This window comes from Ursus maritimus (genome assembly GCF_017311325.1).
Source record: "Ursus maritimus isolate PB19 chromosome X unlocalized genomic scaffold, ASM1731132v1 scaffold_X1, whole genome shotgun sequence".
Lineage (NCBI taxonomy): Eukaryota > Metazoa > Chordata > Mammalia > Carnivora > Ursidae > Ursus > Ursus maritimus.
In genome coordinates this window covers 66,585,468-66,603,768 of record NW_024423319.1, presented here as the reverse complement: position 1 = coordinate 66,603,768, position 18,301 = coordinate 66,585,468, and the positions used below count along the sequence as shown (strand labels likewise).

The window sequence follows — 18,301 nt, the reverse complement described above, 5'->3', positions numbered from 1 at the left end:
GAGAGAGAGAGAGAGAGAGAGAGAGAGAGATTTTCTTAGCCATTCACCTATGGCTGGATACTTGGGTTGCTTCCGTATCTTGGTTCTTATAAATAATTCTACAATAAACATAGGGTGTATATATCTTTTCAAATTAGTGGTTTTGTTTTCTTTGGTTAAATACACAGTAGTAGAAATACTGGATCATATGGTAATTCTATTTTTAATTTTGTGAGGAACCTCCACACTGTTTTCCACAATGGCTGCACCAGTTTGCATTCCCACCAACAGTGTATGAGGGTTCCTTTTTCTCCACAGCCTCACCAACACTTGTTATTTCTTGTGACTTTGATTTTAGTCATACTGACAAGGGTAAAGTAATACTTCATTGTAGTTTTAATTTGCACTTCCCTGAATATTAATGATGTTGACCATCTTTTCATGTGTCTGTTGACCATCTAAATGTCTTCTTGGGAAAAATGTCTGTTCAGGTCCTCTGCCCATTTTTAATCAGATTTGTTTTCCTGGTGTTGAATTGTATAAGTTCTTTACATATTTTAGATATTAACCCTTCATTGGATATATCATTTACAAATATCTTCTCCCATTCAGTAGGTTGCCTTTTGGTTTTGTTGATGGTTTTCTTCACTGTGCAAAAGCTTTTTATTTTGGTGTAGTCCCAATAGTTTAATTTTACTTTTGTTTCCATTACCAGAAGAGACATATCTAGAAAAATGTTTCTATAACCAATGTCAAAGAAATTACTGCCAGTGTTTTCTCCCAGGAATTTTATGGTATTGGGTCTCACATTTAGGTCTTTAATCTATTTTGGGTTTATTTTTGATCCGGTGTAAGAAAGTGGTCCAGTTTCATTCTTTTGCATGTAGCTCTCCAGTTTTCCCAGCACCATTTGTCAAAGTCTTTTTCCCATTGGTTTTTTTTTTTTTTGCCTCTTTTGTTGGAGATTAATTGACCATAAAATCATGGGTTTATTTCTGGACTCTTATTCTTTACCATTGATCTGTGTGTCTGTTTTTGTGCCAGTACCATACCATTTTGATTACTATAGCTTTGTAGTATATCTTGAAATCTGGGATTGTGATGACTCCAGTTTTGTTCTTATTCAAGATTGCTGTGGCTATTCAGAGTCTTTTGTGGTTCCATACAAATCTTAAAATTATTTGTTCTAGTTCTGTGAAAATTGTTATTGGTATTTTGATAAGGATTGCATTAAATCTGTAGATTGTTTTGGGTAGTATGGATATTCTAACCATATTGGTTCTTCCAAGCTATGATCATGAAATACATTTCCATTTGTTTATGTCATCAAATTTCTTTCAACAGTGTATCAGTTTTCTGAGTATGGGTCATTCACCTCCTGGGTTCAGTTTATTCCTAGCTATTTTATTCTATTTGGTGTATAGTAAATGGGATTATTTTCTTAATTTCTTCTTCTGTTACTTTCATTATTAGTATATACATGCAAAAGATTTCTGTATATTAATTTTGTATCCTGTGACTTTATTGAATTCATTAAGTAGTTATAGTAGGTTTTTGGTGAAGTCTTTAGGGTTTTCTATATACAGTATCATACCATCTGCAAATAGGGTAAGTTTTGAGTCTTGCTTACCGATTTGGATGCCTTTTTTTTCTTGTCTGATTTCTGTGGCTAGAACATCTAGTACTATATTGAATAAAGGTGATGAGGGTGGACATCTCTGTCTTGTTCAGATCAGGAAACACTGAGAGCTTTTCACCATTGAGTATGATGTTTGCTGTGAGTTTTTCCATACATGGCCTTTATGGTGTTGAGGTGTGTTCCCTCTGAACCTACTTGGTTGAGACTTTTTTATCATGAGGAAATGTTGTACTTTATCAAATGCTTTTTCTGCATTTATTGAGATAATCACATAGTTCTTATCCTTTCTCTTGCTGATGTGATATAGCACATTGATTGATTTGCAAACATTGAACCACATTTAAACATCCTTGGACTAAATCCCAATTGATTGTGGGCAATGATTTTTTTAAGGTATTGTTGGATTCAGTTTGCTATTATTTTATCAAGGATTTTTGCGTCTATGTTCATCAAAAATATTGGCCTGTAGTTTTCTCTCTTTTTTTGTAGTGTCTTTTTCTGGTTTTGGTATCAGGGTAATGCTTCCTTGTAGAATAAATTTGGAAACTTTCCTTCCTTTTCTATCTTTTGTAATACTTTGCAAAGAATAGGTATTAATTTTTCTTTAAATTTTTGGTAGAATTCACTTGTGAATCCATCTGGTTCCAGACTTTTGTGTGTTGGGGTTTTTTTGATTACTGAATCAATTCCATTGTTAGTAATTGGTTTGTCAAATTTTCTGTTTCTTTCTGCTTCAGTTTTGGAAGGTTATGTGTTTCTAGGAATTTATCCATTTCTTCTAGCTTGTCCAATTTGTTGACAAATAATTTTTCATAATATTTTCTTATAATCCTTTGTATTTCTGTGGTGTCAGTTGTTATTTCTCCCCTTTATTTCTGATTTTATTTAATTGTGCCCTCTGTCTTCCTTTTTCTGTGAGTATGGTTAAAGATTTGTCAATTTTTTAAATCTTTTCAAAGAACCAACCCCTGGTTTCAATGATTGCTTCCATTATTTTTTTTAGACTCTATTTTTTTAAAGATTTTATTTATTTATTTGAGAGAGCAGAGCGAGAGAGAGCGAGAGCACACGAATGGGGGAAGGCACAGAGGGAGAGGGAGAAGCAGGCTCCCCACTGAGCAGGGAGCTCGACATGGGGCTCAATCCCAGGACTCTGGGATCATGACCTGAGCCAAATTGGGCAGACGCTTAACCAGCTGAGCCATCCAAGTGCCCCTTCTCTGTTCCTTTCTTGTCTTGCTCTCTTCTCTTGTGGTTTGGTGGCTTTCTTTAGTGATGTGTTTGGGTTCTTTTCTCTTTATTTTTTGTGTATCTATTACAGATGTTTGATTTGTGGTTGCTGTTAGGTTCATACATAATGTGCACATAGCAATCTATATTAAGTTGATGTTTGCTTAAGTTTAAAGCCATTTTAAAAGCACTAAAGTTTTACTCCTCCCCTCACATTTTATCTATATGATGTCATACTTTACATCCTTTGATTTTGTAAAACCCTTCACTGATTTTTATTGATAATATTGATTTTAGTACTTTTGTGCTTTAATCTCGATGCTGGTTTTATAACTGATTAATCAACTACTTTTATTTTGTTGGTATTTACCTGTGAAATTTTTTCCGTTCATAGTTTTCTTACTCCTGATAATGGCCATTTTTTTTCTATTCAAAGAATTCCCTTTAATGTTTCTTGTGAGGCTGGTTTAGTTTTGATGAATGCCTTTAAGTTTTGTTTGTGAAACTATCTCTCCTTCTATTCTGAATGATATCCTTGCTGGGTAAAGTATTCTTGGTTGCACATGTTTTCCTTCCAACACTTTGAATATATCATGCCACTCTCTTCTGGCCTATAAAGTTTCTGCTGATAGCCTTATGGGGTTCCCCTTGTATGTAACTCTTTTCTGTTTTGTTTATAGTTCTCTCTTTCTTTATCACTACTTTTTGACATTTTAGTTATTATGTGTCTTGGTGTGCCCCTCCTTTGGTGGATTTTGCTGGGGACTCTTACCTCCTGGATCTGGATATCTCTTTCCTTCCCTAGATTAAGGAAGTTTTCAGCTTCTTTCTTCAAATAAATTTTCTGCCCCCTTTTCTCTCTCTTGTCCTTTTGGAATCCCTATAATGTGAATGTTATTATATTAGATGATGTTACTGAGTTTTTTTAATCTATTGTCAGTTTTAATTTTTTTTTTCTTTTTGCTGTCCAGCTTGGTTGCTTTCCATTGTTCTGTCTTCTAGGTCGATGATCAATTCTTCATAAATTCTCCTGCCTCTAATCTGCTATTGATTCCTTCTAGTGTATTTTTATTTCAGTTATTGAGTTTTTCATTTTTGATTGGTTCCTTTTTATATTTTCTCTTTGTTGAATATCTCACTGAGACCCTCCACTCTTGTCTCAAGTCCAGTAAATATTTTTATGGCCATTACTTTATCAGCTGTATTGCTTATCTCCTTTCGTTTAGCTGTTTTGCTGTGGTTTTGTCCTGTTCTTTCATTTGGGGCATATTCCTCTTTCTCCTCATTTTGTCTCTCTGTGTTTGTTTCTGTGCATTAGGAAAGTTAGTTACGTCTCCTGATTTTGAAGGTAGTGGCCTTATGAAGAAGAGGTCCTGTCGTGCCTTGTAGCACAATGTCCCCTGTTCACCAGAACCAGGTACTTCAGGGGTGTCTCCTGTGTGGGTTGTGTGTGCCCTACTGTTGTGGCTGGGTGGGCAGCATTTGCCTTCAGTCCTCTTGGCCACGATGGCCCACTTTGCCTATTGTGGGTACACTGGGCAGGGTTTGGTCCCTGTGCCGTTAAGAGGCCAGTCTGGAGCTACCCTGGGCTTATAGTTGGGGGGTTTCAACAGTCAGACTAGATGTCTGCCCTCTGCTTGTTTGCTGGTGTTGTGGTCACACCAAACTCCAGGGCACTCTCCCTGTGTTATCCCTGGAGAGGCTTTTGTTGGTAGGCGGGGCCTGCATTCAAACCAAATGCCTATTCCAGTCCATGTGTTGAGGCTGCAGTGACCCTAAACTATAGAGCTCTCTGTGCTACCCCCTGAGAGGTTTTTGTCAGTGGGTGGAGCCAGCAGTCAGATCAGATGCCCACCCCCAGTTCATCTGCTGGGGCTGCAGAAGTACTGATCAACAGGGTACTCTCTCTTTCCTGCCAGTTATAAGGTTTGGCTTCTGGGGCTGCAGTTGAACTGGTGTGTGGTTTATCTTCCCCTCTCCTCAGGCAGCAGTCATTTTGGAGTGGTGCTGATCCCTGCCAGGGCTGCTTGCAGGATAAAATATGCCAGGAGCTGCTTTGGACGGATGCATACCTAGTGGGGCAGGATGGATGGGGTAGATCCACAGGAGAACACAGAGGCAGGGTGTATGGTGTTAGCAAGGTAGGTGGAGAGTATTCTCACTGGTTCTTGCAAGTGTCCTGGTATCTAGGCTGGGGATAGGGTGGAGGTGGAGGATGGCACCCACCAGTTCTTTTGTTCTTGAAGAAGTCTCCTAAAGATCCCTGCCCCTCCAGCATACATTCTGAAATTAGTAAATGAATCTCTTTTCTATATATCCAGGTGCTTTTCAAACTTCTGTTCAATGCTTTATCTCAGCAGGGTTGTTTGTTATGCTGTCTCTTTAAGGGCTCAGTTTCCTATTGTCCTCTGGCTCTCCCAGAGCTAAGCCTGCTGAGCTTTTTTTTTTTTAAGATTTTATTTATTTATTTGACAGAGAGAGAGATAGCCAGCGAGAGAGGGAACACGAGCAGGGGGAGTGGGAGAGGAAGAAGCAGGCTCCCAGTGGAGGAGGGAGCCCGATGTGGGGCTCGATCCCAGGACCCTGGGATCACGCCCTGAGCTGAAGGCAGACGCTTAACGACTGAGCCACCCAGGCGCCCCCTGCTGAGTTTTTTAAATTTATTTTTGTTGATAGAGCTAGAGCTAGAGTGAGAGCGAGAGAGAGCAGGGGGAGGGGCAGAGGGAGAGGGAGAATCTTAAGCAGGTTCCATGCCGAGCATGGAGCCCCACGTGGGACTCAATCTTAAAACTCTGAGATCATGGCCTGAGCTGAAATCAAGAGTTGAACACTTAACAGACTGAGCCATCTAGGTGCCCCATAAGCCTGCTGATTTTTAAAGTACCCCAGAGTTAAGCCCCACTGCATTTCAAAGCCAAATATTATGGGGACTTGTCTTCCAAGTGCAAGTTCCTGTGTGTGGGGTGTTTGGTGGGGGTCTGCTCCTCTCCCTTCTTAGTGCTTGTGTTGTCCCTTCCATTTATGGTTAGAGCAGGAGCTTGATTCTTGACCATGTTTCCACCCTTCCTGCCCTTTTCAATATGGCTTCTTCTCTTCAATTAACCGGAAGGTCTGTTGTGCCAGTCTTTGGGTGGTTTTCTGTGTTTGTTGCACTGATATGGCTGTTGTCATATATCCAGATATGGGTATATCTGTGGAATGAGGTGGGCTTAGGATCCTCCTACTCTGCCATCTTCCCAGACTCTAAATCAGCAACATGTTATTGACATTGCATCTTAAAAGGTGTTTAGAGGGGCGCCTGGGTGGCTCAGTTGGTTAAGCAACTGCCTTCAGCTCAGGTCATGATCCTGGAGTCCCAGGATCAAGTCCCGCATTGGGCTCCCAGCTCAGCGGGGAGTCTGCTTCTCCCTCTGGCCCTCTTCCCTCTCATGCTCTTTCTCAATCTCTCTCTCAAATAAATAAATAAAATCTTAAAAAAAATAAAAAAAATAAAAGGTGTTTAGACAAGATATGAGAATAGACCTCTACTTTAAAATGTATAATGCCTCCTTTTAAAAATGAAACCTGTACCTATTTCTGTGTTACACAATAAGAATTTACTCTTTGTGGAATAATGGATTAAATTGCATGTTTTTGATTAGTGATGAGGTCACTATTTAGCTACATATAACTTAAATGAAGGGTGTTTCTTGCTCTATTATATATTGGTCATGTTACTGATAGCTGAGTTAGTACATAGTTGCAAATATATATTTAATACTGGAGTGTCAGTTTCTCAAACAGCACATTGAAATTTGCCATAAAAATTCATATGCAGGAGTATACTATCTTATTTTCCAGTTCGGTTATATCCTGTGTCTATGTATAGACATAAAGGGAATATTATTATGAGAATATTATGTTCTCATTACATAAACTGATACCTGGAGAAGTAATTAAATATTTTTTAATGAAGTTAAGGTCTTTTTACAATTGCTAATTACTTGTCTCAACTATCTTAAAACATAGAATTTGTTGTTTTAAAAAACATTTTAAATACACATAGTATATATATGCACAGATGTGTACCTTGCTACTAGCTGCTAAGTATAGAGAATTTTTGTGTTTAAGGTGGGCTTGTGTCCCAGAAAAGGCTCTATGAGCATAAATGATACAAGGAGAATATATGGGATTCCCACATAGTTTTTATAGGACATTGGATTCTTAACATGTCTTTAATGTGACCATAAGACCAAAGGGCCATAAATCAGTTGAATCAAACAGTATTGTAGCTTATTATTCAACAAACTTTTATTAAATACCTACTAGATTACATTATGCTACTAAGCAAAAAGATAACAAAATAAATATGCCATAGTTTCTGTTTTCAAAAAGCTCAACACAGGACAGAAAGAATTTAGGGATCAGCATTTGAATTTTGGTCCTCCCCACCTTACTAGATATATGACATGGGGCAAGTCATTTAATTACTTTTTGAAAAAAAAAAATTGAGTGTCCGCTTCCTTGTCTTCAAGAGGGGGATGACAATACCACTCTTGCAGGGTTGTAAACTTCAGAAGTAACATATTTATCTAGCACAGTGTCTGACCCATTGTAAGTGGATAATTACTGGTAACTGTTACTATTATTGCCTACCTCACCAGGAGTTCTCAATAAGTATTCCTGTTTTTTTTCATTTTTGCTTACACCCCATCATCCACTATACTATACTACACTGTACTATAAAATTGTGGTCACTATGATATATCATCTAAGATGCAGGAAGTGACCTTTGTTATCCCTACTGAAACCAACAAGTAGGTGAATGAAGGCTCATAAAATTCATCTTGACTTCTTGATTTCAATGAGCTTACTTGAGTCAGAGCTTTCAAGGCTGAGACCTGTTTTCTGAAAACAAGTTGAGCATATACATGAAAGCCATTCATAAAGATCAGCCTTTGAGTATATGAATACTAACTGATCATAAGTTTCTGAACTACGGTTCCAAAGGTTATATTAGTTTTTATTAGGAAAATTTTCATACATACACAAAAGTAGAAAGAATAGTATTATTCACTCCTATGTACTACCAATCAGCCAGTTCTAATAGTTATCAACTAAAATGGATTTTAACAGAAACATTTCAGTCAAAAATCTTATTCCAGCTCTAATTTGTTATTATTTAATCCGATAACGTTCATGAATGTAATTAGAATACTACTTTAACATTTGCACTGTAAGTTTCTTTTACTTTAATTCAGTGATTAATAGTCAAAGATTTGTTTTCTGTAAATATCATAAAATTATTTTTAGAACACATTTTTAAATCACAACATCAAAAGAAAATTGCATGGCTTTGTTACTTAAAAAAGAGGGGGTAGTAAAGAGTTAAATATGCTGGGTAGAATATATTTTGTTCTTTGTTTTTAAGGTTTGGCTTGAGCAACAAGTTTGATACTGAATTTCCCTCAGTTCTAACAGGGAAGGTAAGTGAGAGTTTGCTTTGAACTTTTCAATTCTAAAAGCATTGTTTTATAGCTTGTTATGACAAATGCTTTGGCTCCCCGGTAATGATGGTAACAAGAGGCCACGGTACTTGGAAGCTCTGTCATTAGTGACTGAAAGCTGTCACCATGACTACTAGCCTGTGACCAGTTATCTTGTTTATTGTCCATTAATACCAGGCATTATTTGCTTATCTGTTCAGTTTTTCCAGTTTTGCCCTTTATTCTCAGCACTAGTATCTATAATTGTTTTCATTTAGGTCCATAATCCCAATGTTTTTAGAGTTAACAAAGTTATCATTGTTTAACTTTGTATCACTCTATTATTTTTAAAGTGTCCTGTGGTTTGATTTGTTAATACATCAAAAGAATCAAATGTTTGGCCAGACGTTTTTCTACCTTTTAGATAGTTTGAATTTCTAAAATTGGACTCGCTGCAATAAATTATTACCTTTCTATTCCCTGGTTCTTCTACATTCAGTAGTGTGTTCACGCTTAAGATTCAGTATTCAAAGACTTCCTAGGATTTGAAACTATGTTTGGAAAATCTGCTTACAACAGTAATGCTAACTTCTAGGCGGAAAGAAAAAGGCTTTGACTAAGGTAAAAAGTTACTTACACATGTTTGTTACTTGAGGAAATATAGAAGAAAGAGAAAAGCCATTATATTACAAAATACTCAATAATTTCCAAATGGTTAATAGCTGAATGCTAGATAGGTGAAATGTTGATTTGGGGTTAAAAGAAATTAACTTTTTGTATTTTGAAGCCTGTAATTTATTATTATTCTGTTCAATTTTAGTACTAGAACAATGCTACTTGTCAGTATAGATTTGGTCATATTTTAAAATCATTCCATTCCCTAAAGGGCGTTTATGCAATTTATTGTTAAATTTTGTCATAATGTTAGTGAGAAAAGCAAGGTACAAATCAGTGTCTACAGTATGTGTAATAAAGGGGAGAAGTAAGCACATTAATAATTGTATAAAATTCTAGAAGGCTAATATGGAAATAAATAAAAGTGGTTACCTTAATGGGAGAAGGGGAATGAGATAGATGGAGGCAAGGGTAAGGATGAGACCATTTTTGGTATTTTGGTATTTAGTATTATTTTGATTTTTGAACCATGTCACTATGTTACCTATTCAAACCTTAATTTATTTAATTTGTTCTCTCATTCTAAACTCTCTGAGAATGGGATAAAATGCATCTAATATTGGCTCCTTTTTGTCATGATACATCTTCTAGCTGCTTGCTTTTCACTTTTGGCCTAATCCCAATCTTTTCCCTAGCCTTATTCAGAGGTGGGTGGGGAGAGAAAGACAGCAGAGCTATCACTAAAATTATAAGAAGTTCTATTTGATTTAACTCTGAAGGGTATTTTATATTTTATTTGCTTCCTTTACCCCTTGAAAAATGGGAGCTAGCTAGAGATGGTATAAAGTAGTTAAACTTTGAAATCAGATCTGGGTTGGAATACAAGGTCTGTCACTTACTGGCTTTGTATCCTTGAGGGAGCCACTTCTTTGAGCCTCAGTTCTTATGTGAATAGTACCTCACCTCTTGTTGTAAGGATTAAATGAAAGAGCATGTATAAAACTTCGAGTATATTGTCAGGTATTTATTAGCTTCCCAGTGCAGTTTTTTTTTTTTTTACCAGTATATCCCAGTTTCATCCTGATTATTTATTTCTCCAATTTTTTCTTACCAGCTTTCAATTTTTAACTGCTTTTGCTACTTTTACATTCTTTATCTGAGTAAGAGTTTATTCACTATTCCCACCAATAATCTGTCCTTTAAACTGTTGACCTTTTCTGTCTCTCCTGATGTATAATGTCAAATCATTCCATATAATAAGCAAGTGGAAAATAGTCCCTGGCTAAGTTAACAGAAAATATGTATCCATTTACCATTTTAGGATACAAAGAGCCCTTTGGTTTGATGTTTTGGCCTCACTCTCTAGAATGTTCTACCTTCCTATCCTGATCATTTAGAATAATTTGCGAATTGAAACAGCGGTTCAAACTTAGATTTGTTTTATATGAATTAATCATAAATATTTTCTCTAAAAGACAAAAAATAGCTGTGGAAAAATCCCTTGAATAATAGTGTGTTTGTGGAAAGATGACAAATTCAATATTAAAGAGAATGTGAATTAAAACATCTCCAATGGAAAACTTGTTCTTCGTTTCCCTGGTGCTGCTGCGTGCATTGTCTGGGCAGTTACATTCAGTTTTATTACTGGTTTGTTTCTTAAGAGTTTGAATTACAAGTCCAAAGAATTCTAGAAAATGAATAACCAGGGGAAAAAATGTCAGAGAATAGAGTTTCCAGGCACAAAATGTATCCATCTTTGAAACTGGCCAGTTTTATATGCTCAAAGAATATTTGGAATATTTCTTTATACTTCTTCATTTCTTTCCTTCTAAAACTAAAAACCCCACCATTGAAAAAGATAGTACAGTTTTTTAAACTAGAGTAAGAATGTTAAGCTGCTTTTGGTATGAGTTTACAAAACCTAGATGATCTGAATATGAGCTGTTCTTAAAGATATCCTTTCTTTTTAGGTGACCATTTCTGTAACACATATCAATGATTGGGTATTATTCTAGTGTGCATTATTTAAAGTAGACAAGATTTCTTATATATTAAATGAGGCGTGAATGATACTGTGATGTTTTTCTTAGTTTAGTTTTTAGTGATGAAAACAACACTAACAGGAATTCTGAAAGTCTGATTTTTAAAACTCGCATGGTAATAACATTAGCTTTATACGTTTTTCTCTTTAATGAGACAATTTTTGTCCAGTAGGCACTGTTGTATTTGTATAGGTTATTATGAATTATCAAAATGCTTCTCTGATAACTGGGGGAAGAGGCAAGAAGAATTACATTAACCAGAAAAGAAAGAAAAACCTAAAAGGACGGTCTGAATTCCAAACTTAGCAGACATTGTGTAAAATATTTTAAAATGAATAAATGCAGTCTCTAAAATAGAAAAATAGGGGCGCCTGGGTGGCTCAGTCCTTAAGCGTCTGCCTTCGGCTCAGGGTGTGATCCCAGAGTCCTGGGATCAAGCCCCACATCAGGCTCCTCCCCTGGGAGCCTGCTTCTTCCTCTCCCACTCCCCCTGCTTGTGTTCCCTCTCTCTCTGGCTCTCTCTCTGTCAAATAAATAAATAAATAAAATCTTTAAAAAATAAAATAAAAAAAATAAAATAGAAAAATATATTTACCTTTTACAAAACCGGTCTTCTGGCATGAATGGGATTCTAAATAGGTTTTATGCCTAAACTAAGCAAAACTGCACAGAGTTAATTCTGAAAATGTAAAAAGCCACTTTGACAAGCTTTGTGGCTTAGTACTAATTTTGTGCTTATGTGTTAATGCTTCTAATACAAATAAAAAGGTAACCTTTTATATTAAGTGCAGAAAAGATTTTTTCCCCCATTTCACTAAAGATAAGTCATCCTGTCATGATAGGATACATCAAGCAGGTGCATACATACAGATTCTGGTGACCAGAAAGTGAAAGAACCACAGAACTTTAGAAAAGAACTGAAAGCTTCTGGCCCTCAGCTTGAAACAATTAAATCGTATTATGGGGAGATTAGTGTGTGCAGTGTTGGGGGAAACCTAAGCCATAAAATTGACCACTACTATTGTGATCCAGTATGACAAGTGATTGATAGGGTTGTGTTCCCCACGATTGAAGGAGGCAAAACAGTCTTGCTGGGTTTTGCTTATATTTTCTTCTGTTACCAGAGTCTTGCATCCTGTTATAAAATATTATGACCCTTTCTCCCACCTTTATGATGTGGCTTTCTTTTTTTCTTTCCAAGAAAGTCAAAAGGAATTAAATGTTTCTTTACAACCTGCCATTCAGCTGGAAAGTAAAAGACTTCCATCTGACTTTCATTACTAAAGATACTCAGTTATATGGAAGTAAATGAGTAAAACTCTGATTCCACACAGTTAATAAACATTTTTTTCACAATGTTTAAATCGGGAGTTAACCCATTCTCATTTCCTATGCCCTTATCATCTGTTTTATGACTTTTACTATTATTCAGATACAGATTTTTTTTCCCAAAGACAATCCTGGCCTCCTTTTAAAGTCAAAATGCAGATTTATTTTATTGTTTGAAATTCTAGTAGTTTTCCTTTCAATATATTTATCTTATGTCTTCAAAAAATTTGAATTCTCATTTTTAATAAGTTTAGTATTGTAGTTTTTAGTTTGCCCGTGATAACAGAGTACTAATTGACACAATTATGTGTTAAAGGTGGAAAGTATTGGCAGAAAAGGAGGAAAATTGCTACATTTTTTTAAAGTTTTGGTTAATTTATTTCCAGAAGATGTAATAAAAGAAAAATTTTATAACGAAGTTTATATATCCTGGCATATATTTTATTCACAATATTTTAAACAAAAAGCAAGTTTTACCTTTTAGACTGATTCTTTTCTGGCTTTAGCCTCACTATTTTTATTTTTTATCTGTGCTTATACACTTCCAAATAAATATTTTAAGTAAAAATTTTACTTTTTAAATAAAAATTTAAATTCTAATTATAAGCACTTAAATTTGTAAGTGCACAGATTTAATAATTTTATGAGTTACATTAGTTTATATAAAAATTTACCATATTTTAAAAATGTGTTAGTGTTTCTAGATACACAATTTAAAGAGAATTGATAGTAATGTTATATTGCAGCTTAGAGCTAAATATATAAATATATTTTCCTTATTTTAATTTCTGTTTCCTTGCTCAGTGATTGACTAGGAAAAAGAGGTTGAGTATCAGTGTCTGAGAGGTAAATCTTAAGATAGTAACTTGGCATCTTGTTTTTTTAAAAGGACATCTCTTTTTTTTTTCTCTAAAGAATTGAGGAACCCTAGAGCATTAAATTTGCATTCAAAATGTAGCTCATTGGGGCGCCTGGGTGGCACAGCGGTTAAGCGTCTGCCTTCGGCTCAGGGCGTGATCCCGGCGTTATAGGATCGAGCCCCACATCAGGCTCCTCTGCTATGAGCCTGCCTCTTCCTCTCCCACTCCCCCTGCTTGTGTTCCCTCTCTCGCTGGCTGTCTCTATCTCTGTCGAATAAATAAATAAAAAATCTTTAAAAAAAAAATGTAGCTCATTGACCATCACAGGCTACGCCCACCTGTGCACCTCTCTGGACACCTTCCGTTGTCCCCAGGCGCCATCACACCGCCTGCCCTGCCAGATGCCCAGTCAGATGCCTTTGCACACTGCACTCAATTGCACGCCCCCAGCAGCCCTCATGGGCCATGCCCAACCACACACGCTCAGCCACCATCGCACACCATGCCCAGCCTTGTGCCCTTGGTCACCCCGGCCTGAAACTCCCAGCTGCCACAGTGCTTCAGGGGATCCAGCATAGGACTAGTGACCCAGGACAAATTTTGCTAACACTACCCCTCTGCTCCCAAGTTCAGTGGGAACCCCCCTAGAGCTGGCCTGCTGGGGCCCAGAGAGAGCAAGCTTGGCCACAACAGGCAGAGAGTCAGTGCAGATGACTGCACTAAAAGGAAAACTGAATCAAACGAAACAGGAGGGCATAAAAACACACATAGGATACTCTACCGAAGGGCCAAGTTCTGTTGAACAGGGGACACTGCACTCCAGACCACTCCAGGACCACTTCTTCATAAATTCACTACTTTTAAGAACAAAAGAAACAACTGACTTTCTTAACACACAGGAAGAGACATAGAGAGGCAGACAAAATGAGGAGACAGAGAAATTTATCCCAAATGAAAGAACAGGACAAGGCCATAGCCAGAGACCTAAGTCAAACAGATGTAAGTAACATGCCTGATAGAGAACATAAGCCGTGGTCATAAGGATACTCACTGGACTTGAGAAAAAAGTGGAAGACATGAGTGAGACCCTTAACAAAGAGATAAGGAACAACATAGTAGAGATAAAGGGCACAATATAAATGAAATGAGAAACATGCAGGGTGCCTGGGTGGCTCAGTCGGTTGAGCATCTGCCTTTGGCTCAGGTCATGATCCTGGGGTCCTGGGATCGAGACCCGCATCAGGCTTTCTGCTCTGCAAGGAGCTTGCTTCTCCCTCTGCCTGTCGCTGTGCCTACTTGTGATCTCTCTCTCTCTCTCTCTGTCAAATAAATAAATAAAACCTTTGAAAAATAATAATTAAAAAAAGAAATGAGAAACATGCTTTATGGAATGAATGGAGGATGGAGGAAGCAGAGAAACAAATTAGTGACCTAGAAGACAAAGTAATGGAAAGTGATCAAGCTGAACAAGAGGGAGAAAAGAATTATGCAAAATGAAAATAAACTGAGGGAGCTCAGTGACTCCATCAAACTCCATCAAATTTTATAGGAGTCCCAGAAAAAAAGAGAGAGAAAGGGGGCAGAAAATTTATTTGAAGAAATTAAGAGCTAAAAATTCCCCTAATCTTGGGAAGGAAAGAGACATCCAGATCCAGGAGGCACAGAGAACCCCCAACAGAATCAACAAAAGCAGACTGACACACAGACGTCTATATTGTAATTAAATTTGCAAACTATAGTGATAAAAAGCTTTAAAAGCAGCAAGACAAAAGAAGTCGTTAAATTACAAGGGAAAACCCATAAGGCTAGGAAAACCCATAAGGCTAGCAGGAGATTTTTCAACATAAACTTTGCAAGCCAGAAAAGGAGTAGCAGGATATATTCAAAGTGCTGAATGAGAAGAATCTGCAGCCAAGAATACTCTACCCAGCTAGGCAATCATTCAGAATACAAGGAGAGATAGTTTTCCAGACAAGCAAAAACTAAAGGAGTTCATGACCATTAAACCAGCTCTGCAAGAAATATTAAAAGGGACTCATTGAGTAGAGAGACCAAAAGTGACAGTACAGAGGTAGGAAACACAAAGCAGTAAAAATGAATTTTTCTGCAAAAAAGTCAAGGAACTCACAAAAAAAGAATATAAAATACAATAACATGTACCTAAAAGGTGTGGGGGACAGGAGAAAAGAATGTGTTCAAACTTAAATGACCATCAAAAATATAGACTGCTATATGCAGAAAAGGTGATACACAAACCTAATGGTAACCATATATCAAAAACCATTAATAGATATGCAAAGAATAAAGAGAAAGAAATCCAAATATATCATTAAAGAAAATAAGTAAAACATGAAAAAAGACAAGAAAGGCTCAGAGAAAATCTTCAGAAACAACCACAAAACAAGTAATAAAATGGCAATAAATATGTATCTATCAGTAATTACTTTGAATGTAAATGTACTAAATGCTGCAAGCAAAAGACATAGGGTAATGGAATGGATAAAGGAAAAAAAGTCCCATCTACATGCTGCCTGCAAGAGGCCCATTTTAGACCTAAGGACACCTACAGATTGAAAGTGAGAGGATTGAGAAACATTAGGAAAAGAAAGGGAAGAAGAAAGGGGGGGGGGTAAACAGAAGGGGGAATGAACCATAAGAGACTATGGACTCTGGGAAACAAACTGAGGGCTTCAGAGGGGAGGGGGGGGGGGAATGGGGTAGGCTGGTGATGGGTATTAAGGAGGGCACGTATTGCATGGTGCACTGGGTGTTATACGCAACTAATGAATCATGGAACTTTACATCAAAAACTAGGAATGTGCTGTATGGTGACTAACATAATATAATAAAAAATATTATTAAAAAAACATGCAAATGGGGGGGCGCCTGGGTGGCTCAGTCACTAAGCGTCTGCCTTCAGCTCAGGCCGTGATCCCGGCGTTATGGGATCGAGCCCACATCAGGCTCCTCCGCTGGGAGCCTGCTTCTTCCTCTCCCACTCCCTGCTTGTGTTCCTCTCTCGCTGGCTGTCTCTATTCTGCTGAATAAATAAATAAAATCTTTAAAAAAAATAGTCTATTTTGTCTGATATAAATATTGCTATTCTGGCTTTCTTTTGACATCCATTTGCATGTTTTTTTAAAGATTTTATTTATTTATTTGATAGAGATAGAGACAGCCAGCAAGAGAGGGAACACAAGCAGGGGAGTGGGAGAGGAGAGCAGGCTCCCAGCGGAGGAGCCTGATGTGGGTCTCGATCCCATAACGCCGGATCACGGCCTGAGCTAGGCAGACGCTTAGTGACTGAGCCACCCAGGCGCCTCACAAAATAGACTTTAAAACAGAGACTGTAACAAGAGACAAAGCAGGACAATATATAATAATAAAGGGGATAATCCAACATGAAGATACAACAGTTGTAAATATGTATGCACCCAACATAGGAGCACCAAATACCTAAAACAGTTAATAACAAACATAAAGGGACTGATCCATAATAATACAATAATAGTAAGGGACTTTAATGCCACACTTACATCGGTGGACAGATCATCTAAACAGAACACCAACAAGGAAACAATGGCTTTGAATGACACACTGATGAACAGATGGATTTAACAGATGTATTCAGAACATTCCCTCCTAGAACAGCAGCATACACATTCTTTCAAATGCACATAAAAACCCTTAACAAATAAGTTTAGAGGGAACATACCTCAACATAATAAAGGCCACCTATGAAAACCCACAGCTAACATCATCCTTAATGGGAAAACCAGAACAAGACAAGGATGTCTACTCTTAACCACTTGTATTCAACATAGTACTGTAAGTCCTAGCCACAGCAATCAGACAACAAAAAGAAATAAAAGGCATCCAAATCAGCAAGGAAGAAGTAAAAGTTTCACTATTTGCATATGACGTGATACTATATAGAGAGAATCCAAAGGCTACACCAAAAATTTGCTAGAACTGATAAACAAATTTAGTAAAGTCACAGGATACAAAATCAACATACAGAAATCTGCTGCATTTCTATACACTAATAATGAAGTGACAGGGAAATTAAGAAAACAGTCCCATTTACAATTGCATCCAAAATAGTAAGACGCCTAAGAATAAAACTAACCAAAGAGGTGAAAGACCTGTACTCTGAACACTATAAATCACTGATGAAAGAAATTCAAGACAACACAAAGAAATGGAAAGACATTCCATGCTCATGGATTGGAAAACAAATATTGTTAAAATGTCTATACTACCCTAAGCAGTCTACAGATTTAACACAATCTACAACAGTGTTTTTCACACCACTAGAACAAACAATCCTAAAATTTGTCTGGAACCACTAAAGACCCCGAAAAGCCAAAGCAATCTTGAAAAGAAAAGCAAAGCTGGAGGCATCACAATTCCAGACTTCGAGTTATATTTCAAAGCCATAGTAACCAAAACAGTATGGTACTAGCATAAAAACGATGTGGAGACAAAAGAACACTCTTATACTCATATACTGGAATGCAAACTGGTGCAGCCACTATGGAAAACAGTATGGAAGTTCCTCAAAAGTTAATGATAGAACTTTATCATCCAGCAATCACGCTACTGGGTATTTACCCAAAGAATACAAAAACACTAATTTAGAGGAATATATGCACCTCGATGTTTATAGCAGCATTATTTACAATAGCCAAGGTATGGAAGCAGTGTAAGTGTTCATGGATTGATGAATGGATAAAGAAAATGTGATATATAATTATAGATACAGATATATCCACACAATGGAATATTTTTCAGCCATAAAAAGGAATGGAATATTGCCATTTGCAACAACATGGATGGAGCTAGAGAGTGTATATAATGCTAAGTGAAACAAGTCAGTCAGAGAAAGACAAATACCATATGATTTCACCCATATGTGGAATTTTACATACAAAAGAAGCAAAGGGGAAAAAAAAATAAAACAAAGCAAGAAACAGACTGTTAATTATAGAAAACAATCTGATGGTTAAGGGGGATGGGTGAAATAGTGATGGGAATTCAGGAGTGCACTTGTCGTGATGAGCACAGGGTGATGTATGGAACTGTTCAATTACTCTGCTGTATACCTGAAACTAATGTAACACTGTATGTTAACTTACTGGA

General features: G+C 37.0%; 1 protein-coding gene across 3 annotated transcripts in view; it reads left to right on the top strand.

Annotated features, from left to right (window-relative positions):
• CHIC1 (cysteine rich hydrophobic domain 1) overlaps window positions 1-18,301 on the top strand; it is a 65,487-nt gene that overhangs the window by 10,409 nt on the left and 36,777 nt on the right. For all 3 annotated transcript variants that reach the window (XM_040630608.1, XM_040630614.1, XM_040630605.1), the window contains exon 2: window positions 8,259-8,313. In XM_040630608.1, the coding sequence (XP_040486542.1) occupies window positions 8,259-8,313 (55 nt within the window). The remainder of the gene's footprint in view (window positions 1-8,258; window positions 8,314-18,301) is intronic.